We start from the raw sequence: 27,540 nt of genomic DNA on the forward strand, positions 1-27,540 counted from the left end.
AACATAGTAAAAGAAGGTATGACTGTACAACTTGACTTACCATCTGTATACAACTCAGTGAATAGCACTGAACATGAGGGCTCAAAGTTCATTACTGCTAGCCCAGATTTCTGTACTGGGTTAAAGACTCATAATACAACTTCTTAATTACTATTACCTCTTTTTTCCTGAAGGAAGCTGATTTATTTATATTTTTCTGTTTTGCTGTTGTTCAGTTGCTCAGTCATGGCTGAATCATTGTAACCCCATGGACTGCAGCATGTCAGACTCTCCTGTCCTTCACTATATCCTGGAGTTTGCTCAAACTCGTGTTAATTGACTCTGTGATGCCATCCAACCATCTCATCCTCTGTTGCTCACTTCCCCTCCTGCCTTCAATCTTTCCAAGCATCAAGGTCTTTTCCAAGGAGCTGGCTCTTTGCATCAGGTGGCCAAAGTATTGGAACTTCAACATCAGTCCTTCCAATGGAATTCAGGGTTGATTTTCTTTAGGATTGACTGGTTTGATCTCCTTACTATCCAAGGGACTCTCAAGAGTCTTCTCCAATACCACAGTTCAAAAGCATCAATTGTTTGGCACTCAGCCTTCTTTATAGTCCAACTCTCACATCTGGACATGACTACTGGAAAAACCATAGCTTTGACTAGATGGATCTTTGTCAACAAAGTGATGCCTCTGCTTTTTAATATGCTGTCTAGGTTTGTCATAGCCTTTCTTCCAAGAACAAACATCTTTTAATTTCATGGCTGTAGTCACCATTTGCAGTGATTTTGGAATCCAAGAAAATTAAGCCTGTCACGGTTTCCACTTTTTTTTCCATCTATTTTCCAAGGACTGAGGGGACTGGATGCAATGATCTTAGTTTTTTGAATGTTGAGTTTTAAGCCAGCTTTTTCACTCTCCTCTCTCATCTTAATCAACAGGTTCTTCAGTTCCTCTTCACTTTCTTCCATAAGGATGGTGTCATCTGCATATCTGAGGTTATTGATATTTCTCCCTCCAATCTTAATTCCAGCTTCAGCTTCATCAGTGCAGTGCTTCATACGATGTACTCTGCACTCAATATGCCAGCAAGTTTGGAAAACTCAACAGTGGCCACAAGACTAGAAAAGGTCAGTTTTCATTCCAATACCAAAGAAGGGCAATGCCAAAGAATATTCAAACTACCACACAATTGCAATCAATTCACATGCTAGCAAAGTAATGGCCAAAATCCTCCAAGTAAGGTTTCAACAAAATGTGAACCAAGAACATCCAAATGTACAAGCTGGATTTAGAAAAGGCAGAGAAACCAGAGATCAAATTGCCAACATCCGTTGGATCATAGAAAAAGCAAGATAGTTCCAGAAAAACATCTACTTCTGCTTCACTGGCTATGCTAAAGCCTTTGACTATGTGGATCACAACAAACTGTGGAAAATTCTTAACAAGACGGAATACTAGACCACCTTACCTGCCTCCTGAGAAACCTGTATCAAGGTCAAGAAGCAACAGGTAAAACTGGATATGGAACAACAGACTGGTTCCAAATTGGGAAAGGAGTACACCAAAGCTGTATATTGTCACCCTGCTTATTTAACTTCTATGCAGAGTACATCATCTGAAATGCCAGGCAGGATTAAGCACAAGCTGTAATCAAGATTGCTGGGAGAAATATCAAGAACCTCAGATATGCAGATGACACCACCCTTATGGCAGAAAATGAAGAGGAACTAAAGAGCCTCTTGATGAAAGTGAAAGAAGAGAGTGGAAAAGCTGACTTAAAACTCAACATTCAAAAAACTAAGATCATGGCATCCAGTCCCATCACTTCATGGCAAATAGATAGGGAAACAATGAAAACAGTAACAGACTTGGGCTCCAAAACCACTGTAGATGGTGACTGCAGCCATGAAATTAATTTTTTTTAATGAATTTCATGAAATGAAATTTAAAGATGCAAGCTCCGAGAGTTGGTGATGGACAGGAAAGCCTGATGTGCTGCAGTCCATGGGGTCACAAAGAGTCAGACACGACAGAGCGACTGAACTGAACTCCTCTGTCTTTTCTAAATCCAGCTTATACATTTGGAAGTTCTCAGTTCACGTACTGTTAAAGCCTAGCTTGAAGGATTTTCAGCATTACCTTGCTGGTATCTGAAATGAGTGCAATTGTGCAGTAGTTTTAACATTCTTTGGCATTGTAATGATAACTGACCTTTTCCAGTCCTGTGGCCACTACTGAGGTTTCCAAATTCACTGGCATATTGAGTGCAACACTTTAGCACCAGCATCTTTTAGGATTTGAAATAGCTCGGAAGGAATTCCATCACCTCCACTAGCTTTCTTCATAGTAATGCTTCCTAAGGCCCACTTGACTTCACATTCCAGGATGTCTGGCTCTAGGTGAGTGATCATACCACTGTGATTATCCAGGTCATTAAGATCTTTCTTGTACAGTTCTTCTGCGTATTCTTGCCACCTCTTCTTAATCTCTTCTGCCTCTGTTAGGTCCATACCATTTCTGTCCTTTATTCTGCCCATTTACATGAAATTTTCCCTTGGTATCTCTAATTTTCTTGAAGAGATCTCTCCCCATTCTACTGTTTTCCTCTATTTCTTTGCAATGTTCATTTAAGAAGGCTCTTATCTCTCTTTGCTATTCTCTGGAACTCTGTATTCAAATGGGTATATCTTTCCTTGTCTCCTTTGCCTTTTGCTTCTCTTCTTTTCTCAGCTATTTGTAAGGCCTCCTCAGATAACCATTTTGCCTTTTTGCATTTCTTTTTCTTGGGGATGGTTTTGATCACTGCTTCCTTTATAATGTCACGAACCTCTGTCCATAGTTCTTTTGGCACTCTGTCTATCAGATCTAAACCCTTGAATCTATTCGTCACTTCCACTGTATAATCATCAAGGGTTTGATTTAGGTCATACCTGAATGGTCTAGTGGTTTTCCCTACTTTCTTCAATTTAAGTCTGAATTTTGCAATAAGGAGTTCATGATCTGAGCCACGATCAGTTCCCGGTCTTGTTTTTGCTGACTATATCGAGTTTCCCCATCTTCAGTTGCAAAGAATATAATCAGATTTTGGTACTGACCATCTGGTGATGTCCATGTGTAGAGTCATCTTCTTGTGTTGTTGGAAGAGGGTTTTTGCTATGACCAGTGCATTCTCTTTGTAAAACTTTGTTAGCCTTTTCCCTGCTTCATTTTGTACTCCAAGGTTAAACTTGCCTGTTATTCCAGATATCTCTTGACTTCCTACTTTTGCATTCCAGTCCCCTATGATGAAAAGGACATCTTTTTTTGGTGTTAGTTCTACAAAGTCTTGTAGGTCTTCCTAGAACTTCAACTCATAGAACTTCATTCAACTTCAGCTTCTTCGGCATTAGTGGTTGGGGCACAGACTTCAATTACTGTGATATTGAAAGGTTTTCCTTGGAAGTGAACTGAGATCATTCTGTAGTTTTTGAGATTGCACCCAAGTACTGCATTTCAGACTCTTTTGTTGACAATGAGGGGTACTCTATTTCTTCTAAGGGATTCTTGCCCACGGTAGTAGATACAACAGCCATCTGAATTAAATTCGCACATTCCTGTCCATTTTAGTTCACTGATTCCTAAATGTCGATGTTCACTCTTGTCATCTCCTATTTGACCAATTCCAATTTTTTAGGACATAGAGAATTATTACTGAGGTTATGTGTAGGTTTTCCCCCCAGTGTTATTGAGATATAATTGACATATGACAATGTATTAGTCTAAGGTATATCATCTTCTCTCAGATATTTTAAAGACACCTTGAACATAACATGTCCAAAATAGACCTCACAATCTTCCCTTAGAAGCCTGGTCTTTCTCTTCCAGTGTCTTCTTTCTCAGGGATATCCAATATGTCACCAAACCCTAACAATTTTTACTTCCTGAAGAGCTCTCAGATATATCCACTTTTCTTGGCCTCAATCAACCCTGACTTTTACATGTATAGATATATGCAATGGCCTCCTCCTGGGTCAATCTGTATCCACTCTGGCTCCTTTTATTCCATTCTAAGCTGCAGCTTGGGTGACACATATGTGCATGCATGCTCAGTCGCTCAGTTGCTCAGTCGTGTCTGACTCTGTGTGACCCCATGGACCGTAGCCAACCAGGCACCTCTGCCCATGGGGTTCTCCAGGCAAGAATGCTAGAGTGGGTTGCCATTACCTCCTCCAGGGGATCTTTGCGACCCAGGGACTTAACCCGCGTCTCCTGCATTGGCAGGCAGATTCTTTATCACTGAGCTACCTGGGGAGCCCCAGTGACACTCACACACAAACACTCAGAGTCTTTCAGTACCTCCCCATTAGACTTAGGATGAGCACAGGATTCCCAGAGCCAAAACATTCTGCATCTTCTGACCTGTGGATGTCTACAGTCTCATCTCACACCAGGCAGCCCTCACTCTGAGCTCCAGCTACAGTGACCCGTCAGTCCTACCTGCATGTAAGTTTCCCTTCTGACACATGAGATACCTCTGCCTGGAAACCTCCACTCCCTGATAGGCCTTGTTAATGCTACTCATCCACCAGTCCTCAGACCAAAGGTCATACTCCCAGAAAAGCTCTCCCTAATCTGTTCAATAAAAGAAAAATCCCCTTTTATAGGGTCTCATTATAGCACAATGTACATCATTCAAAGCACTTGTCACAATTGAAACTGGACACTTGCTTGTGTAATTATTTGGTTAATGTCTTCTCCATCCACCACATGATAAGCTTCACGAAGAAAGAGGAGTGGTTGCACCTAGCAGATACTCAGTAACTGCTTGTTGAGTTTATAAACAGTCCTCTAGATTGGGAACTGTGTGAAGCCATGACTGCGTTCTCTGCTCTGGGGTACTTTCTCTTCCACGGGGTCTGCTCTTCTCCTTGTGTTTGCTACACGAACCTTGTTCAGAGGAGGCCACTGACTGTCCATGAACAGACCCAGAGAGTGTCTTAAATAAACTGCCTCCTCTCCCAGAACGCCCCACGTACCCTGTCAATCAAAATTCTATCCGATTTTAAGACCCATACTTTGATCAAGTGGCACAAAGCCTTTCCTGATCATTTCAACCCATACAGTTCTCTCCTCTGATGAATTAACAGTATCCGTAGAATTTATTTGGTACTTTTTACCTACTACTTTACACTGTAAATTAATCATTTATGTGAATAAGCCTAATCTTCCCAATTAGACATAAGCTTCATAGCAAGCACCATGTCTTACATTTCAGGGTGGTTTTCACAGTGATGAGCACAGAGCAATGTACACAGGAGTTACGTAATGAATTCCTGGTACCTGAGCAAGAACTCGGCTCTATCCCTGATATACAATCAGCTACAAGGATCAAGCTCCCACTGGCTGTCTCCCCCAATAAAAGTTCAATGGATAATAACGTCCTACCCACTTGGTCTCAGAGAGCCCCCTGGTGGACAGCACTGCACTTCTTTGGTTTCCCCCATTGCCCGATTAATTTGCTGTCCCACATGTCATTCTTAGTATAGAATAGCTGGCTATACATGTCCCCCCATGAACGGATGAAGACACAGATTCAAAAATAACAGAAGTAACACTATTTGATAGCAGTGGTTTCCCAATGAAACATTCAACTCCAAGAAGACAATGGCAGATTGTAGAGATCCATGTTTCCACTTACTGAGCAGTGTTCATGATGTGCCAAGTCACTATGCTGAGGAAGCACTTCACACAGACCTAAACCATTAAATCCTCACAACATTTGAAGTTATTGCAGGAAGAATTATTTCCATTTTAGAAATGAGAAAACTTAGTTTTAGGGAAGTTAAAGAACTTGCTCATGGTTAAGCTAACTGGCAATTTGCGCTGAGCTCAGATGTGAACTCACATACCCTTAACCTCAAAGCACATGATTCTACCCGACCTGCTGAACTGCCTCCCAACGTGGAAATTAGAACCAAAGCCTGATGTAGAGAGTTTAGTCAACTAACTAGATTCTCAGAGACTTAGATAACTAACTAGAGACTTTAATGAACTAGATTCATTATATTCTAATAAATATAAATGGTATTATGAGGATCCTTTAAGCCAAAGAGAGATATGAGATATAACTTCCTCCAAATATATATTTTAATTAAACTCATATAATAATCATAAGGGATTTCATATTTGAAGGATGATATTCCAGATTAAGAAACATTAAGATTTTGAAATGAAAAAAAAATTGATTTCCTCATCCTGAGTCAAAAACTCAATTATTACCCATTATGTAATTAAGTAGAAGGTCAAAAACAGGGCCACCAAATTTGTCTACTTGCCTAATGAAAATAAAAATTGAGATCATGTCTTAGCATGTGACTCCAATAGTCAGCCCCCTTTTAGGTTAGTTCCCCAAAGTTCATCTGCAGTGACATTGATAAATGGAAATCAAGCAAAGTATATCAGATAAATCTGTCTAACATTACTAGTAATCAAAGAAACACAAATCAAAATGAGATATTGTTTTTTATCTAGTCATCTCTATACAAATGTTATAGCACTCAATAACAGGGTACAGTGTACTTTCACACATAATTAGTGGGAATACTGAAATTTTTTTCAAGCCCTTCAACCCATTAATCCCTCTTTTATGAACTTACTCTAAGGAAACGGTCACAAATATAATAAAAGATTTATGTGCAAGGATATTCATGTGGTATTAGAGTAGCAAATTCATAAAATATTCACAGTGGTCATCTTTAGTTGTTAGAATTTCAGGTGATTGTTTTTATTTTTATTATTATTATTTTATTTTTATTTCAATAATTGAATTATTTCTATATACGTATATTCAAGCCATTTCCAGTCAGTGTTCTAAAACTGTTCTCAAATATTCTAAAAATATCACTAGCCAACAAGATTACTACTAACAGCCAGAGGCAAGTAAAACTTATTTCAATTTTGAAATCTGTTTTCTAACACAACTCCAGTTGTCTATTTACCAAAAGAAAATCTCCTAAGAATTTCTAGTTTGCCTATTTGATGGCTTTTTTTTTTATATTTGATGTCTTGTTCAATTATTGGTCTTGGAATTAATAAATCCATCCAAATTTCCACTTACCTGGGTTGGATGTATACTGCATTGCAATCATTAGCATGGATGATGCAGAGAGATTAACATGGGCAGGAACCCCTTCTCTCCTTGAGGAACCCACTGAAACCAAAGTTATTTTGATTAGGCACAATTTATATATATATTTGTATATTTATATTTATTTATATATTTTGTTGCTACTTTGCATAGTGCATGAGAGCTGAAAAGAAACTTGAAAAATATCAATAGATGTTTTACATAAATAAAATCACAAAATTTGTCCTGGCTACCATAGTCTTTATCATAGGCATATTTAGTGAGAATCTTTAAGCAGCAGGAATAATGCCAGAATGTAATGTAATAGTTTTGTCAGAATTTTATTTAGATGTGATCTCTGTTTCCAATATGTTTTTATCTAGTAGAAAAGAAAGAAAAAACAAAATCCTCCGTGTATCCAAATACAAGGCATGTTGAAGTTTATCCCAATAAGAAAGTAAAAATAAAAGGTTTTTTAACATGACTTGAATGTATTAAGAGATACAGGTGAAAGAGTCTACTTACAATGGGCACTATATTCACTTAGTAACAAATACAAATTTTAAATCATGCATAATAAAAAACAGTATATTAATTTAAAAATTATTTTCAACTCTCACTTATCATTAAACAATTTTATTCAAACCTTCACATGTAACTTCAGCAGCAGCAGCTTAATCACCATGACAATCACTCTTTTACTTTTCCAGAGTTTACCATTTTCATATCCACCTGAATTGTTTGAAATAAAGCACTTTTTGAATCTGTGAATAATGTTGTTGCTGGACATTTTATCCTGTCCCAGAGTATTCAATCACAAGGTCAGTTGGATTCTTCAAAATTCATCTTATAGCAGTAAAATTGTGAATGCCATGTGATAACCACTTACATATCGCTTTTAAGACATCTTTAAGTGGCCTGTTTACGAAGACATCCAACACTGTTTCAAATCTCTCTTTTTTAATGAGTGTATCAGGTAACCTCTATAAGCATCCAGAACTAGCTCTGATGGAAGTCATTCGAGGTAACATGTTGCCTCCAGTATACTTTATTATTCTAAACACAGTAACAGAGAGGGCCCACAATAGAGAAACTTTTCAAGGACTCAAATAGAAAATAGAATTCCTTTTCTAGGATAATTGCAGAAATAGCAGAAACCTTGCCTTATAGTTGGGCTCCTGTGGCAAATTGTCAGGAAAGCACAAACAGAACAGTAGATAGTGAATAAAAACCCTCATAAAGTCAACTCTCAATTTCCAACACATACTGCAGAAGACCACCAACACAGACAACAAGAAAAAAGCAGATAGACCTAAAATCTGTCTTATTTTAAAACATTAAAGTGCAATGTGTAGGAATAATATCTCACCTAAGCCAAAAAGAATAAGGTAACATAATAAAACACATGTATAAAAGAAGTATTAAAGCACTAAAAGAGGTTTATCATATAATGAGGAAGACAAAAAAATTTAACATGATTCTCTTTTATTTTACATTTTAAAAATGAGCACCGCAATGGACACTGTGGCCATTACAATAGCTTTACAGAAATACACAAACAAACAAAATGGATCTATAATTAAGTCCCATTTACCTGAGTTGGTTTTTATTAATCACTTACTGCTGGGCTGCTGCTAACCCACCAAGCCAGTGATATTCAGCAACATAAATTAGCTTGGTTATACAATATAAATAAGTATTAATACTTACATGAAGATATGAAGATCAGCTCACTGCTCTTAGATGTTAAAGTTGATGAACTAAGTATGATTAATCAAGGAAAAAAATCTTTGGGCCAAATTCAGACTTTAGCCAAGGAGCTTGTTCAAACTGGGCTTCCCTGCTCAGACGGTAAAGAATCTGCCTGCAATGCAGGAGACTCAAGTTCAACCCCTGGGGGAAGATCCCCTGGAGGAGGGCATGACAACCCACTCCAGTATTCTTGCCTGGAGAATCCCATGGACAGAGGAGCCTGGAGGGCTACAGTCCATAGGGTCACAAAGAGTCGGACACGACTGAACGGCTGATACTAATACTTGTTCATATTCGGCTTCTGGGGACCCATGTCTAGAGAGTCTAACTCAGTTGAGAATCAGGAAAGCTGCGTTTAATAAAGACATCAAATGATTCTGACCAAGTGGACCTTGGAGCTACATTTGAGAAGTACTACTAGAGGGAAGAGGATAAGAAAGGAAATACTTCCAGGGCAGCTCAGTGGTTAAGACTCGGCCTTCCAATGAAGAGGTTGCAGGTTCGTTCCTTGGTTGGGGAACTAAGATACCATATGTTGCAGTGTGCAGCCAAAAATTTTAAATAAATAAAACTTGGGAAAAAAAGAAAGGAAATATTTAATAAGGTGTCTAGATGTGGGAGGAATAATTGCACACCCTTGGGTCCTTGGGTTAAAGGGGAGAAAAGCAAAAGAAAGTGTAGCCTTCAACATAGGTGAGGAAAAATAATGACACGTATACTATATCCATTCCTCTGGGGACAAGTGTTTCACCTTTGTTTAAATTCATTTCAAACTTAAATTATAAGTGTTTCTTAAAAATGAAAACTACTATTAAGGGAGGCTGAGAATCACTGTGCCTGGAGGCACAGTGGGAGAGATGCCCAAATATCTCGGATGATTTAGGTGAAGTTCATTTGGAGAACAGTCCAAATGGCTTGGTGACTTTTGGATGTCCCTCCTAACCCCTACAAATCCATGCTCTCCCTCAAGAAAGGTCAGCACCAAAGCCAAGAGTGCTCCCCTGACTCAAGCCTCTGAAACAGACTCCAGCACTTCTTTAAACAGACTGTGCCTTGCAATTTCTTAATCTTCTAATGGACTGAACAAAGTCACCACAATTTCAATTTAATAAACATGCAGAGGAACACATCATTTATTGAATCTTGTTAAAAAGGCAGGACGCAAACAGACATGAAGCTTGTCCTCATGAGGGTGTATAAGGTCAAAGCTACATACAATGGAAGGAACCAGAGAATTAATCAAAATAAGGAAATTTTACATGTAATATTGTGCTCAGGAAATACAATTAAATCTTAAGACCTATTCTTCTTAAGACCTGATCCTCTTAGCACTACCAAAACAATTATTATATCATCCTCTCCTTCTATGAACAACAACAATTTCTTAATATGTTCCTGCATTTTATAATTCCTAATATGTTATCAGAAATAGCTCTAATATGATTCTCAGCAAAAAAAAAAAAAAGTATAGAGGAAAAGCCATTTTATAAAAGAGAAATCAAATTTTGCACAACAATACCAACCTAATTATTAGGACTATGGCCTAAGTCACTTGACTTCATAGCTATCTAGTCACTTACTCAGTCACACAGTATTTTTTCAGTGTCTCCTACATAACGAGGCATTATTCTAGATGCTGGGACACAGCTGTGTATAAGACAGGCAAGTGTTCATCTTTATGAAGCTTAAATGCTAGAATTGTGCTGTACAATATAGTAGCCACATGTGGTTAAATTCAAACTAATTAAAAGTGAAGTAGGCATAGTGGTCAGAATCTACCTGCCAACGCAGCGGACATGGGTTTGATCCCTGGTCCGGGAAGATTCCACATGCCGTGGAGCAGCTAAGCTCATGAGCCACAACACCTGAGCCTGTGCTCTGGAGTCCACAGGCCACAACTACTGGGCCCTTGCCCTGCAGTCAGAGAAGCCACTGCAATGAGAAGCCAGTGCACCACAGAGAAGAGCAGCCCCCCCGCTCTTTGTAACTAGAGAAGGCCCGCATGCAGCAACAAAGACCCGACACAGCCATAAAGAAAAAATAAATAAATCTTAAATTAAAAATCAGTTCCTCTGTCTCATTAGATATATTTCAAGTGCTCAGTTTCCACATGTGGCTAGTGGCTGCTCTATTGAATAGCACAGAATTTTATATAAGCTTTCCATGACTGCAGACAGTTCTGTTGCTTAATTCTAGAGGAACAGGAAACAAATACCTGTGAAGAAATACAAAGCAGGGCAAGGGGATAGGTAGAAAATGATGGAAGGTCCTGTTTGAGCTTGAAGGTAAAGAAGGGCCTCTGGGAAGCCATAATACTGGAGCTGAGACTTGAAGGGAGTGAGGAAACAAATCATGTAACCATCTGCAAGAAGGGCTTGTGAAACAGGAAAAAAGCCTGGAGCTAAAGCAAAACCTGGTGCCTTTATGAAACTGCAGCAAGGCCAATATGAACCCAGCAGAGGGAACGCTAACAGAGGCAAGGGATGAAGTAGTAAGATAAGCTGGGGCCAGATAGCAAGGCAGAGGTGCTAAATTTGATTTGCAGGAGTGATGGGAAGCTACTAGTTGTTTTCAAGAAGGAAATGACATAATTTGATTTCCATGTTTGGAAGATAGCTCTGGCTCTTTGGTGGAGAGCAGGCTCTGGGAGGGCTAAGAGTAGAGGCTGGGAGACCAGCTCAGAAGTTATTGGATGCTGTCTACTTTTTTAAGGGGTACAGGGAAGGGAATCACCTGGGAAGAAAAAAAACATTCTGATGCCAGTTCTGCTATATGACAGAACCATTTCCTGTGCTTCCTGGATTTGCAAGTGGCCTCTGTTTGTGTAAGCAGAGGTAACTGTGCTCCATGAGACAGGGTTTGAGCATAACATACCTGTGCTGCCAGAAGGTCATACTGGTTCAACAAAAGATGCCATGACCCTAAAGTCTATGCAGCATTAAAATATATGCTAAGATTGGTAGGTAAATAAAAATTCATAGAGACAGGATTGCCCATCAACACTGAAGAGGTATTCTGCCAGGTTCTATGAGATCAAAACCTGGTATAACAATTACTGTTATTATATGACACACTCTCGGGGAAAAATTCCCAAGCCCCAGCAGATGGCCCCTTATTTCAAGCAATTTAAGATGATAAAATTTCAGGTCAACATGTAATTTTGAGCAGAATATTGGAAAGGGTTGCAATGAGATTTGACATGTCTGTCATTTGACTGTGTGTTTTGGTCTGTTATAAACAACATTCAAAGGCCATTCTCGTATGTTATGCCACGGCCTTCACAACAAACACTGTGATGTAGACAAAGAAAGTTGTCATTATTCACAAATTTACAGCTAAAGAAACTCAAATTAGATAAGATTGTGAGATCTGACCACAATCAAAGGACTACAATTGAGTGCTTCTGGATTTCTATTCCAAAATATTTCTCATAATTCAGTATTAAAGCTCCTAAAGTATACTATTATATAGAATTGATGCTTTTGAATTTTGGTTGGAGAAGACTCTTGAGAGTCCCTTGAACTGCATGGAGATCAAACCAGTCAATCCTAAAGGAAATCAACCCTGAATATTCATAGGAAGGACTGATGCTGAAGCTGAAACTCCAATACTTTGGCCACCTGATGTGAAGAGTCAACTCACTAGAAAAGATCTTGAGGCTGGGAAAGATTGAAGGCAAAAGGAGAAGGGACGACAGAGGATGAGATGGTTAGATAGCATCACCAACTCAAAGGACACGAGTTTGAGCAAACTCTGGGAGATAGTGGAGGACAGGGAAGCCTGGCATGCTGCAGTCCATGGGGTCACAGAGAGTGGGACATGACATAGTGACTGAACAACAAAAAAGTATAGTAATATCTACCTTACAAAAACAGTCATTAGCTAATAAAACAGATTTTATATATAAAATACTACTTAAATTCATTAATACGTTACATTGGTATTTTACTGTGTTTTTTTCTATTATATTTACTTATTAGTGTTTGGAAGATCATAGAACATAACATGCATCCTTTGTAGTAGCAGTACAACAAAAAAATGATACAGGGCCAAAGGCTTAGAAGCAGATATTCAATTAAATCATACAATTGCTTTTAATTCCATGCAAAGATCTAAATGAAACTTTGTTGCCTAAGGGTAAGTGACTTTTGAGGAAATTAAAGTTGGAAAAGAAACTAGATGAGACTACAGTTCAGGATACCAAGATACCACTGGAAGGATCTTTCACAGAGTTAATTGTTCAGCTTTATTATTCGCTTTAAAATAATGTATGCTACATCAAATAATGTTCATTTGGGACCTCTTTTCCTTTTCGCTGCCAACATCCAAACTTCAATTTGGTGCACAATCACAGAACCTTCGTGGAATAAGAGAGATTTCCATGGTGAAATGCAAATAACTTTCTCAATTTTTAAAAACTTCTTTATATTTATATATATATATTACACAAAGCCTATTGCACACATATGGAATAAAAAAAAGTGTATCTTAATATATATACAAGATATATATATCTTAATAAATATGCAATAAAAACAAGTGTATCTTAATATATATACAATATATTGTATATATATGTATATATATATAATATATTGCATATATATATACAATAATGTATATACATTTGTATATACAATATATACAAATGTATATACAAGATATATATTTACCAATACATATCTTAATATATATATATAAGGCGTTAACAAAAAAAGGTTATGTCAAAGAAATGTTTATAATAAATTACACTTTGCTTTGCAGCACCTCAAAGGAGTTATTTAAAATAAAAGCACAGTACTTGGTTTATTGACAAAAATGGCATAATAGATTTAACTGATATACATACAGGGCTTTTCAACTGAAAGAGCTGCAATACCTCATTAGGTCTACTTGAGAGTTCAGAGTTTCATCTCCTAAGTCCTTAATGATATAATCATTTAACACCTGAAAAACTGTCCATGTATTACATTTGACCTTGCAAATACCATACCAAAGAGATAAAAGCTTTTTTGTCTTAAAGACTTTATCAAATACTCAGAAAATGCAATGTCCTTTATCTCAGGCCTGAAATTAAAATATCCCCATAGAAATTAAATGCTCCCCTCTAGTTCTGGTCAGAAATTTTGAACATGGAAACAACTTCCCAAAATAAAACCAACATGGATGCAAGCAACAGACACACACTCTCACATCGATTCAGTGTGACATGATTAATCTGGAACCCAATTCCCTCCATCTTTGGATCTGTGTCCTTTTTATCTACTCTGGGAAAAAAATAAGGACAAAAGAAACACTGCAATCGTTTAACAGAATTTGGTTTTAAAGGTAAGTACCACAACTTATTCTCAAAGATTTAAAGATGACAAAGAGTGGCTACTGTTGAATCTCAGGAATGGTGACAAGAAATGAAACAGTCAGAACTAAGAGACTAAAACCAGAGCAACCAAATAATGAACCAGATCAGCGATTGCATTGAAGGAAGACATCCCTCTTACATAAAAAAAGATTGATGCTATTTAACCCAGAATAATTAAGCTAGAAATAACCTTAGAGATGGGGTCCCAGAGACAGAAAAATAGGGTCTCAGAGACAGAAATGATTTGTCCCTACCCTTTAAATAAACACCAAGCTACTTCACTAACAAGCATTACAATTTTCACACAGATTTGATAAACTCAACTTACTATTTTGTTTTCCTCAGTTGCCCAGGCTCACACATTTAAATAAGTAAGGATTCTAATGTGACTACAGGCTATGTTTTGGAGCACATTTCTAATTAAGTAGAAACTAATAATCTAGGATGAAGAAACAAGTTGCCAGTTGTCACATACTCAGTCACTCCTAAGTATAACCCCAAGGGCCTGATATATGTAGCACCTCTTCCAAAATTATTATTTCTAAGAAGGAAGGATATAGTGAGTTACACTCAGAAAGATACAGACTCACCTGCTATTCTTTTCTTTTTAAAGTCTCTGCTTAAGTTTAACTGTCAACATACTTCTAAAAAAAATACAACTATACAAACAAAAAATACAAAAAGTACAACTAAGGCTGTATCCATGAGTACTTGTCAATAGAGTTACACAGAATGAAAAAAGAGAACTAAATTAAATATTCTAAAACAGAATTAAATATTCTATTACTTGAACAGTATAATCAGTCTTCTCATTTTTAATAGCTATATAATTTAGGCAGAAGTCAGACTCTGTTTTAAAGACATGAAAATTACAATTGCACAGCCAAAATTAAACTCAAGTGTAAAATAAGTAAATGTGGCTGAAATGTACATTTGTTTACCAATTGTTATTACAAAGTGACAACTTTAATACAATCATTAAGTGTATAACATTAAAACAGTAAAAAATGATCTCTAGGGATTGAACGTGACCAACACAGGCACTATTATTGAATGAGAGTTGAGAGAGAAGGAGAGAAGTAAACCAACAATGACTGAACACTAGGCATTATGCCAGCACCCTGCCAACGTTCCAGTCAATCATCTCATTTGTCACAACAACCTTATGAGGCAGTATTATCACTATTCTCCCTTTACGAACAGAAAGGTTAGGTGACCTGTCTAAGCTCATACACCTAGTTGGTAGCACAGCTGTGATTTGAATCTACATCTGTTTGATTCCTAAACCCATAATCTTTTCAGATTATCTACTGAAACATAGATTAATTAATCACCTATTTCTTTAAAAAAATACTTTAGAAGGATTTTGATCATAAAAATCACAACTCAACTTCTTTTTTTCTCTCTGTTACCACATCTGGATAACAAGCCCGCAGAATTAAGTTTATAAAAATGAAGCAGAATTCAAATTGAACCCATGTTCATAACAGTACCTGGCACATGAGTCGGAAGCTTTTGCTTTTTCCAAAGTGTTCTCGTAAACTTTGACTTACTATGTTATCACAACACTCTTGTGAGGGAAAACTGTTACTGTCATCATCCTGGAGATGAAATTTAACTATAGGAGCTGCCCAATCTCACAGAGCAGATTACAGACAGAAGTGAGACTACAGAATATCTGGATACCCTGACTCTATCCATTGTTCTTCCCAGCACACCCTGCTGCCTTCAGATGCAAAAGATAAGAATTTCTACGTCCCAGACAACATTTTGCTCCATCTTTTTTTCTAAAGTTGCAAAAAATACTCTAATTTATATGTAGGAAATACAGACTGTGCTTTGACTCGTTCTTTCTTCCTATCCTAATAAGATAAAACTATGTGCATAAAATAATTCTAAGGTATTATTGTCTTTTCCTGTCTTTGATGTTCACCATACTATTCATGCTGAAGTGACTGAATTTCAATCAAAGCACATGTATACAGCAGTGATTATATTATAATCTTTAAAATCTACAAAAGCAATTTCCATTCATACATCACATAACACATAAAAATAATCTAGTATTAGGTAAGACTGAACTTACGTATAGCCATTGGTAGAAAAGATGTGCTAAGATATTCAATAATATCCTTGTGCAGAAACGGAGGAAAGGTAGCTAAGGTTGATATCATCGTGTAGGGCAAAGTACTCAGAATATCATCGTTGAGAAAGGGGAGCAAACACGTAGTTGTATAAAAGATTGACTGTCCAAGATCTACAAAACAAAATCAAGTAATCAGCCATTGAATATCCTGCATTTAACAAAAAAGCTAATTTTACATTTTAAGCTTTTATGAACTGGTTTAAATTACAATCAACTATCACTCCCTTCCTTTAAGAGTTCTATATAGCACCTGTACAGTAGCTGATGAATGATAGAATTAAAAACTATAAATACAGTTGACTTGTGAACAACACAGATTTGAACTGTGTGGGTCCATTTTTGTACATGGATTTTTTTTCAATACCATCTGTAGCTCAGATGGTAAAGATAGTAAAGAATCCACCTGCAATGCAGGAGACTTGGGTTCAAACCCTGGGTCGGGAAGATCCCCTGGAGGAGGGAATGGATACTGACTCCAGTATTCTCACCTAGAGAATTCCATGAACAGAGGAGCCTGTGGGGCTACAGTTCCATGGGGTCGCAAAGAGTCAGACACAACTGAGCAACTAACACTTTTGACTATTTTTTCATCTTCATTTTACAGATCTTTAAACTAAGTGTAGGAGGAAGTTTGTGGTCAATTAGAGATCACAACAAATGGAACCCAAAGAACTAGAATTTGAGTCTTTATTCTATCCAAACCGTTTCAGCTCCCTGCCCTTGGGTGAGTCATTTATCAGTTCCTTTGTTTTTGAGGCAGAGACAGCAGCAGAAATTTCTGATTTTTTACTGTTTGCAGGGCGGGGGCGGGAGGAGGTGGTCAGTGCCTCCAACTCCCTGAGTTATTCAAAGGTCACTCGTATCTATGACATGAGCTTTTCCTCAACACTTGATCCATCTTCGGTCATATTACTCCCTGATTTCATAAATCAAAAGCACTTTCACGTGATAACTAATCCTGAAATCCCTCCAGCATTCTTACCTCCATTACATTTTACACAAGATAACTGTGGCACAAAGATGTCAAATTATTTTCTCACAGGAAGTTTCAGAAAACTCAAGGGCAAGGCTGGAAATAAAACCAGGCTATTTCTGCTCCATCAACTGAACAATCTTCCTACATCTGAAGTCTCAGGCAACGAGGTAATTGGCATCTTTCAGCACAGTGGCAGATTCAGCATACACCAATGAAAGGAAGCTGTAAACTAATACTGCACGACCCTGTGCATTTATTTATCAAATATCACAGAAGGACGTGCCCCCTGATAGTGATGTTTCTATCAACATTTGTAAGTGATAGGAACAATACCTACCTCACTTCATTAGGATTGTTAGGAGGTTTAAATGGACAAAACATAAAGTACCTAACATAGCGCACAATGTGTGCTCCACAAGTATTGGCCATTTCTATGAATACGAATATTGTTACTATTATTATTACCTGCACAAGGAGTAAAAATAGAAGACATTCAAAAATCATAACTATTTAGCTTTAGAATGCAAGTAGACCAAATCACATCACACTGAGTGTATGAGTATATATTTTCAGATTTCTGCATCTCACGTCATCGGCCAAGTCTTGACAATGAAAACTTTGATCATTTGTGTATCCTTTATGAAAGAAATTATTAGATTTGTTTGTCTGGTAGCAGATTGAGCTTCCTAGTGCTATTTTGATTTCTATTTTGATGTTATTTCTAATTATCGTTAGAGTTAATTTGCCCCCTCGACTGACAGCAGAGAGACACACTGCACGCTGGGAGGCGAGGGTCAGTCGACCTTGGGCTCAAACCGATGAAACAGAAAATTCACAAGTGTTTTACTAAGAATTGATTGCGGCTATGCACAACAGACACCTCAGCTGCATTTTAGTCTAGTTACAGAACACTGGCATGGAAAGGAGCCTGAAGCCCCCTGGAGTAATTTTCATACGAGGAGGCTGAGGCCTGAGAATGTAAGTGTTTGCCCAAGATCATGTGAGAGTGAGCAGCTGAACCACAACAAAAACGCAGTTCTGCTGGGTACACTACACTGCCACACGTAAGGACACAGCCTCCAGCCCTGAAGGCAAGGGTTCTCTAACTCAGTGCATAGAAAAGTCACCCAGAGAGCTACTTAAAAATTCAGATCCTCAGGACCCACCCCTCAGTCATTCTTGTTCAAAAGTTTCAGCTCGGGTACCAGAATTCCCTGCTTCCAGCTTCCTTGGAAATTCTGATGTTGTTCAGATCGACCAAAGCAGTGTTGTACTGTTTTATGAACCTCTAAGGGATGGTCTAGTGAGTTTTTCCTACCTTCTAAGATCTGTTATGCAGAACAAGAACACAGCCCTTAGATAACAGAAAAGAGGAAGGTCACAAAATAGCTGTGTATATAAGAGTAAAAATATAAATCATCTTCTGAAATTGTCACAATTTACACGTGAGTTGCAGTTAGATGGGCTGTAAGATACCAAACAGAATGCTTTTATCTTAATCAAGGAGCCCTAACAAGTGGCCCATCCCAGGGCCAGGCAGGCAGTTACAAAGGAAGCACTGGCAAGTTCATCACCACAGTAAGCTCCAGCAATATTATATTCAGAGAGACATCACCTTTAAGTTCTCAGCTGGGATAGGATCACAACAAAAGTGACTAGGCTTAAAACAGCAGAAAAATTGTACAATAAACAAACTCACAGGTTTCTACATTTTTTTATATTCACTGTAATACAGAATCGCAAATATAAAAAGTTAATAATCATTTTATTTCACCATTGTTTTAAAAGCAGACTTTAAATATTTGTTTAAGAATACATCTTACCAAATAAACCATTGAGCATTCTCTTAGGAGAGTTAGCCATAACTAAAAGACTAAATAACCCCCACCACCACCAACCCATTTCCCAAATTTCAACTTTTTGTGCAGTGAAACTTTGGTTATCATACCTCCATGGACCAAATTATCAGTGCTTTTAAGGTTAAGACAACTGATGTATTAAAAGCTCATTTGCTACATAAAAAAATCCTTTTTTCTCCCACATATAATACAGTAAGTCCCCTACATACAAACTTTCACATTACAAATTTTCAAATATGTGAACGTACCCCTGTATGCCAGCTGTGGTACTGTACTACTGTACTTTTCAAGGTACTGTTTAGTAAGATTTAAAATGCTTTCTTTATATCTATATGTTTGTTTTTTATGTATTATTTATGTGAAAAGTATTATAAACCTATTACAGTACAGCACTATATAGCTGTGACTGTGTTAGTTGGGTACCTAGGTTAACTCTGTTGGACTTATGAACACAATGGATGCACAAATGTGCTCTTAAAACATAACTCATTCATATGTAGAGGACTTACTATATTTAATACTTAAGCAGTAGATATTATTGAGCTCCTTTTTATGGGTTAGAAGAAGCTGGTAAGCATGCAAGATAATGAAATTGACTAAAGACTGCAGAAAGGGGAAGAGTTAAGCAAAGAAACATGCTCTTGGGCTTCTGTCATAAAGCATCACTAATACATGTATAATATACACCACACACAGCATGCATATACTATACACAGCATACAGCACCACTATACACTGTATCATGTGGTCAACATTTTCTAAAAACCACTGATAGTTAAATTTTGAAAACTTCCTAGAGATTTCTTCTTATCTAGCCTCCTGGGTTAGGAGATAGGAAAAATGAGTCTCAGGGAGAGTCTGTGATTTGCTCCCCAAAATTACAGAATTAGTTAGTAGACTTGACCTGTCCTTCAAGCTCCATTTCTTACATTTTTCTGGGGGTAGACTAGTTTTTAAAACAACCCCCAAACCATAATTTCAACCAGTCTCCCTGATAAGCAGGTCGGGGTGAATAAGAAAGTTCCTTTTATAGTTTTCCTCCTTTCTCAAGCCCATTGCCCCCAATGCAGACCCATTTGGATAAAATCCCTCTGCCCATAAAACAGCAAAAAATGATAGAACAAATGATAGAAACCATAATTAAGTTTCAGTGTAAGAAAGGCTTTAGCCACACAAAGACCTTTCAGGCAATGTACTATAGTAACAGCAAGGGTCTTCAGTATCCATAAGCATACATGTATATTTTCAAAAGTTTTGATTAAATGCTCACCATGTTGGCCATGCTGTAGTAAAGGAACTAGATCCAGGAGAGTCACCAAAGTCACGTAGAGGCCTTGATAGTCCAAAGAAGGGTAGTCTGACAAGTGAGCATCACGACTTTGCAGGCCACGTTCAGAGGGTGCATCTCGCAGGACGCTGTAAAGGAGGGAGCGAGTAACAGTAGGGTTGATGGAACTGACCTGCGGTCTTAGAGATGGGGTGAGTGGGAATGGCACAGGAAAAAGACACATGGTCATGGGCACTGTCAAATTGGAGGCATCTTGGTTTTCCTTCTTCCCTGTGCGGGACAAAATGCTGTTGGGGGGACAAAGAAAAAAAAGAGACAACAAAGACACAAAGAACAGCACATTACATTGAAATGACACTCTAAAACAAATAATAAAACACCAGATACATCCCACATAAGATGCAATTGCCACACCAGCAGCATCTACAAATCTAATACGGGTCACATAGCTTCATGCTCAGAGATACCAATAATGTAAGATTTATTTTGTGGAAGTTGCATTGCATCTCATGTGTTATCTGGTTAGTAAGGAGCAAAAATATAAAAATGCATGTTTCAGTGCCAAACCCATGTTTTACAGTTTATTGATTTGATGAAGGAGGGGTTTCCTGGAAGGAAAAATCATGGCTTTAACAAGTTAGGGCTTTTATTTCTAATTAAAAGGAGCTTTCAAAGCAAAGGAAGTTTTCAGCAAGACTGTCATAATCAGATAAGTAAAAACCTGCAAAATATAGGTATGGCACTTGCAGAAACATGTTTTAGCAAAGAATAAACATGTGTGTTTATTAAGAAAGTCTTAAAAATCACATGTTTATTGCATCAAAATAATGTCTATATGTATATTATGATACTGTTTCATGACATTCTGTCAGTATCATTTGAGATAATGAAGTTTAAACAGGCATATGAATTTAGAAATAATACATATTTCTAAAATGTTAGCTAAACTACATTGGAAAAGCTATAAAATAATATAGAGTAGATGGTCCATAGCATATGTTTGTGAACTAATGATAATGGTTATTTATGTGTGTTTTTTAACTTTTGCATGTTGGGGAGGAAACATTTTATTTTATGAATACGAACAGTGGTTTATTAAATAGTTACCTTCAAAACTCTAAAGACTAAGCAAGCAGTATCTGTCATATAGCTGCACATCATACAATAAGATCTCATATATTTCTGCTGCTACTTACGTTATTATTCAACAAAACTCACTAAAAACTAAAGGAAAGATAATTTACAAAGTTAAAAAAAGTTTAATGGGAATAAAAAGAAATTCTTAAAAAAAATTGGCTTTCTTTAGCATTAATGTTTAAATAAAAACCTTTCAGGAAAAGCAATAAAGCAGAAAAGTTGTTAATTTAAAAATAGAAGAAATGATTGCTTAGCCAAATGTTTAGGCTTTTTAAATTAGGCTATACTATTTAATCATTAAAGACAATAGCTATACATTATAATGATAATATCTGCTGCACTTACAAAGTGCTTTGATAGAGTACACTTCTATGTTAATCAAAATAGGTACCAATTTATAAATGTTTCATTACATATTTTACGCTTATTCTATGTGCATCAAACATTACTAAGTTCTTAGTTAACGATATTACCCTTACAGTTTTACAGTAGTGTGAAGAATTGGTTAGTGTCAAGCATGCTTGCTATTTCAAATTTACATCTATTTTTATTTACTCTTAGTGCAAAATATGTTACAATGTAAGAAAAATGACTACATGCTTTTTATTTTCCATGTGCCTAATTTACCTCGATTTCCTTTGTCTTCTGTTACCCAATGTCCAGGGAAAAACAATTAATAATAATAAAAATAATTTCAGAATAGTTATGTTATACTTCTTAGCAATAAGTAACTTAAGATTTAGAGTAATTATTTTTTTAATTTTTAAAGGGATTTAATATACCTTTTTTGTGTGTGATGTATTTGACTCTGTAGTCTTACACTTTACAATGGGATAATATCAACATTCCACTTAACCCTGTCTGCCTACATCTACCATAAATACCATCAGATTTTCCATCAGATTTTATATTTTCGTCATAAAACTCAATTACTCCTAAAAGTACCACCTTTAAATGTTAAATTCTTGATAAACCCACTGGTCAAAAATCTGTTTTAACCCTATAGGATTTTTCCCATTGAAAATTTCCTTAAAATCACAGTGGAAATAAGTCAGAAATATTATTTACCAAACTTCAACCCTAAATCAGCCTACTATCGGTATCCTTCCAAAATTACAAGATGTGGCTCTTACAGAAGTGGCATAAAAAAATAGTATTTTGCCTTAGAGAAGAGAATTAGTTGTACAGCATACATTAATGCTTTTCTTCAAATTAAGTACCTTGTTCTCATCAAACTTTTCCTTGGTGGGGGAAATATAACACATTATTTTTTTCAAATGTACAGTAGTATTTTTCCAAAGTTTGATATAATTTAACAAACACTAGTCACATCAACTTTGGAGGTTCTACATTGATATTTTTCCCTTCCTGTATATGCATGGTTCCCAAATGAGAGCAGCACTAACTTCATAATATGCAGGGAGAGAAAAGGTCAGCACTGAAACAGTAAATTTCTCTCTCACTGACTTTAAATTTAATAAGTAGGTGAGGTTGAGAAAAAAATGGCTGAAGATGAGTTATCCATGAAACCAGTTTTAAATTACCATTCATGTTTCAATGTAAGGAAATGTTTTCATTTGTGGAAAAACTTAGGAAGGACTTATGAATAAATGTACAATGCATTGTGATTTCATGATGTTTTGTGAAGTTTACTCAGAAAAAAAAAAAACTTATTTCCCCAACCAAACTGTCTAACTTGGGAATGATAAAACCATCTTCCCCATCTGAGATTCTTTCCCGGAGGTCTGTACACCCAACCAAAAGAATATTAAGAATAAAGAATGCCCTGCTCAGAAGAGTTTGACCCAGCAGACAACTTTTCACCTTTCCTCTTCACCCTTGAGATCCTCATTATCAAGCATATACTTCCAACATAAGAGAAACCAAGAGAAGAACTCTGTAGGTTGGAGAAAGATGTGAAGTTGCCCTGAGGTATTTATAGCACAATAAATAAATAAATAAACAAACTTTCTATGCCCAAGAATACTGGAGTGGGTAGCCTACAGCAGATCTTCACGATCCAGGACTTGAACTGGGGTCTCCTGCATTGCAGGCGGATTCTTTACAAACTGAGCAATCAGGGAGGCCCAAACTTTCTATAAGACTATGAATTTTGACATTTGAATTAGATCTACACACGTCACAAAATTTACTGGATCATGCTATGTATGCTCTAAAGCTACTCTGTGGATTATAAATCATTCATTTGAAGGTCTATATGTTGTTCCTAAACCATTAGACATTAGAATTCAGTTATGGTTATTGAACTGAAACTAGAATCCCTTTTAAAGATTTTCTAAAGAGCTGACAGCAAGTAGCTTGCCCCAAACATAATGTTTTTTTTTAAAGATGTGTGCGCTAGCAGTTTGAATGACACCAGCAGAATGATCTAGGGGAAGGAATTCTAAAAGAATATTTGAAACAGGAAGACGAGAAGGAAGCTTTTAAATGCTCTACCAGTCAAAAGGCAAGATCCCTACAGAAGATCTTAGATGTTTAAAATATGGTCCCAGAGGGCTTCTAATATAAAATGGGCAGATTCCTATGTAGTGATGAGGGGCACTATGTAGATTAAATTTCCTATGTAGATGAAATTCGGCCACTTCTAAGGCTAAAAGCAAACAAAAAAACTAAACTCTCAAGTTGTATATAAACCATGTGTCCATTTCCACACTTAGATCCCTACTGAATTAAAATGAGGACAACTCAACACTCACACAAAATCTTACTCAGGACCCCTGGTCACTGCTAGATTAAGTAAATGCTCTAGAAGAGTTCCTGTGATGGATGAAACTTGGACTAAAGTCAATTCAATTCAACAAAAACTGATTCCCTTCTAAAAATGGAACATTGCTCCAGGCTCAAGGCCTAGCAAGCTGGATAATATAGAGGAACTGCCTTCTGCTCCCCTACAGTTTGGGGAACCTCCATGAACTCTAATATGAGTTCAATTATGAACTAAGTGGACCTATGTGGACTGTTCAATTGCTGATATAGTCAATTAGGGTCTGCACATTTCTCCACATATAATCTCTCCTCTCCTATGAATTAAATTAATTGAAGTTAAACATCTAGCCTAATCTCTGCCTTTGAAAATATGTACAAAACTCTACTGAAATCACAGAGAGTTTTGCGCATGCATGAATATCAAAGGACTATTACTCTAAAAATGCAATTCTGATGCTGCTGGAACTTCAGGTTGCAGATTTTAACTTCATTGAGAAAACCCAAATAGAAAAACAGAAGGTTACTGAGAGAATTCACCCTTAATGTTTTCTTGTTTCTTATAAAGAATCTGAATTATAAAAGCAAGAAATATTAAATATTTCTGAATACATGTATTAAATATATGAATGCAAAGGAAATAAACTTCTTTGTAAGTAGAGAACATTACTGTCAAAGAATCTTGGATACCAAATACTTAGACTGTCTTATTTGTCTTGAACTTTCTAATAGTATAAGTAAAATAAAGAATTTTAGGATTGTTACATATGATAATACGTATGATTATTATGGATATATAAAACAACAGTGAAAATGATCATAATTTGGTCTAGTACACAAAATAATAGTTGTAAATTCTGTATTACTGGAAATATTGGGAAGTAAACAAAAGACATGAAAATTTTTTAAAAATTGAGGTTGTATGAAGGTCAAGAAGCAACAGAACCAGACATGGAACAACAGACTGGTTCCAAATTGGGAAAAGAGTACATCAAGGCTGTATATTGTCACCCTGCTTATTTAACTTAAGAGTATACCATAAGAAATGCCGAACTGGATGAAGCACAAGCTGAGATCAAGATTGCCAGGAGAAATATCAATAACCTCAGATATGCAGATGACATCACCCTTATGGCAGAAAGCAAAGAGAAACTAAAGAGCTTTTTGATTAAGATGAAAGAGGAGAATGAAAAAGCTGGTTTAAAACTCAACATTCAAAAAAACTAAAATCATGCATTTGGTCCCATCACTTCACGGCTAATAGGTGGGGAAACAGTGGAAGCAGTGACAGACTTTATTTTCTTGGGCTCCAAAATCACTGCAGATGGTGACTGCAGCCATGAAATTAAAAGATGCTTGTTCCTTGGAAGAAAACCTATAACCAACCTAGACAGCACATTAAAAAGCAGAGACATGACTTTGCTGACAAAAGTCCATCTAGTCAAAGCTCCAGTTTTTCCAATAGTTATGTATGGATGTGAGAGTTTGACCATGAAGAAGGCTCAGCGCTGAAGAACTGATGCTTTTGAACTGTGGTGTTGTTGGAGAAGACTCTTGAGAGTCCCTTGGAAAGCAAGGAGATCCAACCAGTCAATCCTAAAGGAAATCAGTCCTGAATATTCATTGGAAGAACTGATGTTGAAGCTGAAATTCCAATATTTTGGCCACCTGATGCGAAGAACTGACTCCTTGGAAAAGACTCTGATGCTGGGAAAGATTAAAGGCAGGAGGAGAAGGGTACAACAGAGGATGAGATGGTTGGATGGCATCACCTACTCGATGGACATGAGTTTGAACAAGCTCTGGGAGTTGGTGATGGACAGGGAAGCCTGGTGTGCTACAGTCCATGGGGTCGCAAAGAGTCCGACACGACTAAGTCAGACACGACTGAGAGACTGAACTAACTGACTGACTGAGGTAGGCGAAGAGAAGACAGAAAATGCCTTGGGTTCAGCCCACAGGTTGAACCTGTAAGTATTAAAGCCCAACCAGTATCATGTTACATTCCTCAGTATCTTCCCTCTTCTTCCCATTTGCTGTGTGTGTGTCCCACAAGCTGTCAACTTTGATCTACTAGCCACACAAATTTCTGAGTGGGAGACAGAGCTAAAATCTCTGGCAATTGAAACACTGTCCACATCACCTCAGGTATGGCTCATAACTTCCAAAAGGATGGTAAATCTTAGTACTAAGCACTTCCTTTCTTTCCTAGATCTCAAAGACAGCCCAAACTATATTTTATGAATTCATAATGGATGCCAGCATTCCCAAAGGCCAAACCAAGTTTTTACTAAAAGAAGTGCCACTTGAATATGATAGCTAGCAATAATAAAGAGAAGAAGCATAGCCTAACTGTTCAAAGCATGTACTGTGGCTTAGGAGTCCCAGGGTCAAATCCTGGTTCCAATGTTCACCAGATATGTAACTTTGAGCAATTTATTTAACCACTATGTCATTATATGTAGAAAGGATATAATACTATACTTATTTCATAGAATTATGATGGTTAAATGAGATGCGAAGTGCTTAGAACAATGCTTAACATATAATTACTATTGTGTATTATAATATTGCTGTGATAATAATAGCTATATAAATACAGCTGTAATAATAAAAGATAATGGATTAGTACTACCATTTGTAGTGATTGTTGATGTTATCTCCCTTTGAGGGACTCAACTCAATTGTATCGAATCTTTTTCTTTTTTTTTTTTCGAATCTTTTTCAACAGCCACTTGAACAAACTGTTTTAACACTAGTTTCACCATTAAAATGTTACCATCCATGATCATATTCTAATCATCCCTTACTCAAGAAAATGGAATCCTCATGTCTTGCAAAATGACTTAAATATGCTAAATTTCTTAATTTTTTGGCACCATGACTAAGACCTAAGCAGCAAGCTTTGAAGTGCCAACTAGGATGTCACAGTTTCTTTGCAAATGGAATTCAGAATTTGCTTCCTACTGAAAAGTGTCTCTCACTTAGAGAGCTTTCATAATTTGTGATAAAGGAAAGTGTTTCCCGTCGAGAACCCTGACCTCAAAGACAAAAGGAGAATTTAAGAGAACAGAATCGGACGCTTTGGTGTACGACCTTATCTGATTATTACTGTGAAAACTGAGCTAATTACTCCACTGCCACTGGAAGAGAAATTTTCTGTAACAAGGTCCTAAACTTACTATGCAAATAAGAAGTCTACAAATCT

At 36.9% G+C, this 27,540-nt stretch overlaps 1 protein-coding gene across 2 annotated transcripts in view; it reads right to left on the bottom strand.

Moving 5' to 3' along the window:
- The window catches only part of UNC79 (unc-79 subunit of NALCN channel complex), a 269,126-nt gene that overhangs the window by 190,838 nt on the left and 50,748 nt on the right, over positions 1-27,540 (bottom strand). Inside the window, exons 3-5 of one of the 2 annotated variants that reach the window (XM_081548126.1) lie at positions 20,454-20,599; positions 16,289-16,459; positions 7,083-7,175 (exon numbers count right to left, since the gene is read on the bottom strand). In XM_081548126.1, the coding sequence (XP_081404252.1) occupies positions 7,083-7,175; positions 16,289-16,376 (181 nt within the window). In that variant the 5' untranslated portion in view covers positions 16,377-16,459; positions 20,454-20,599. Of the gene's footprint in view, positions 1-7,082; positions 7,176-16,288; positions 16,460-20,453; positions 20,600-27,540 lie in introns of those variants that run through there. The other variant, XM_081548125.1, reaches the window with a different exon arrangement.

This window comes from Giraffa tippelskirchi, chromosome 12 (assembly GCF_054371585.1).
Source record: "Giraffa tippelskirchi isolate mGirTip1 chromosome 12, T2T-mGirTip1v1.2.pri, whole genome shotgun sequence".
Classification (NCBI taxonomy): Eukaryota; Metazoa; Chordata; class Mammalia; order Artiodactyla; family Giraffidae; genus Giraffa; species Giraffa tippelskirchi.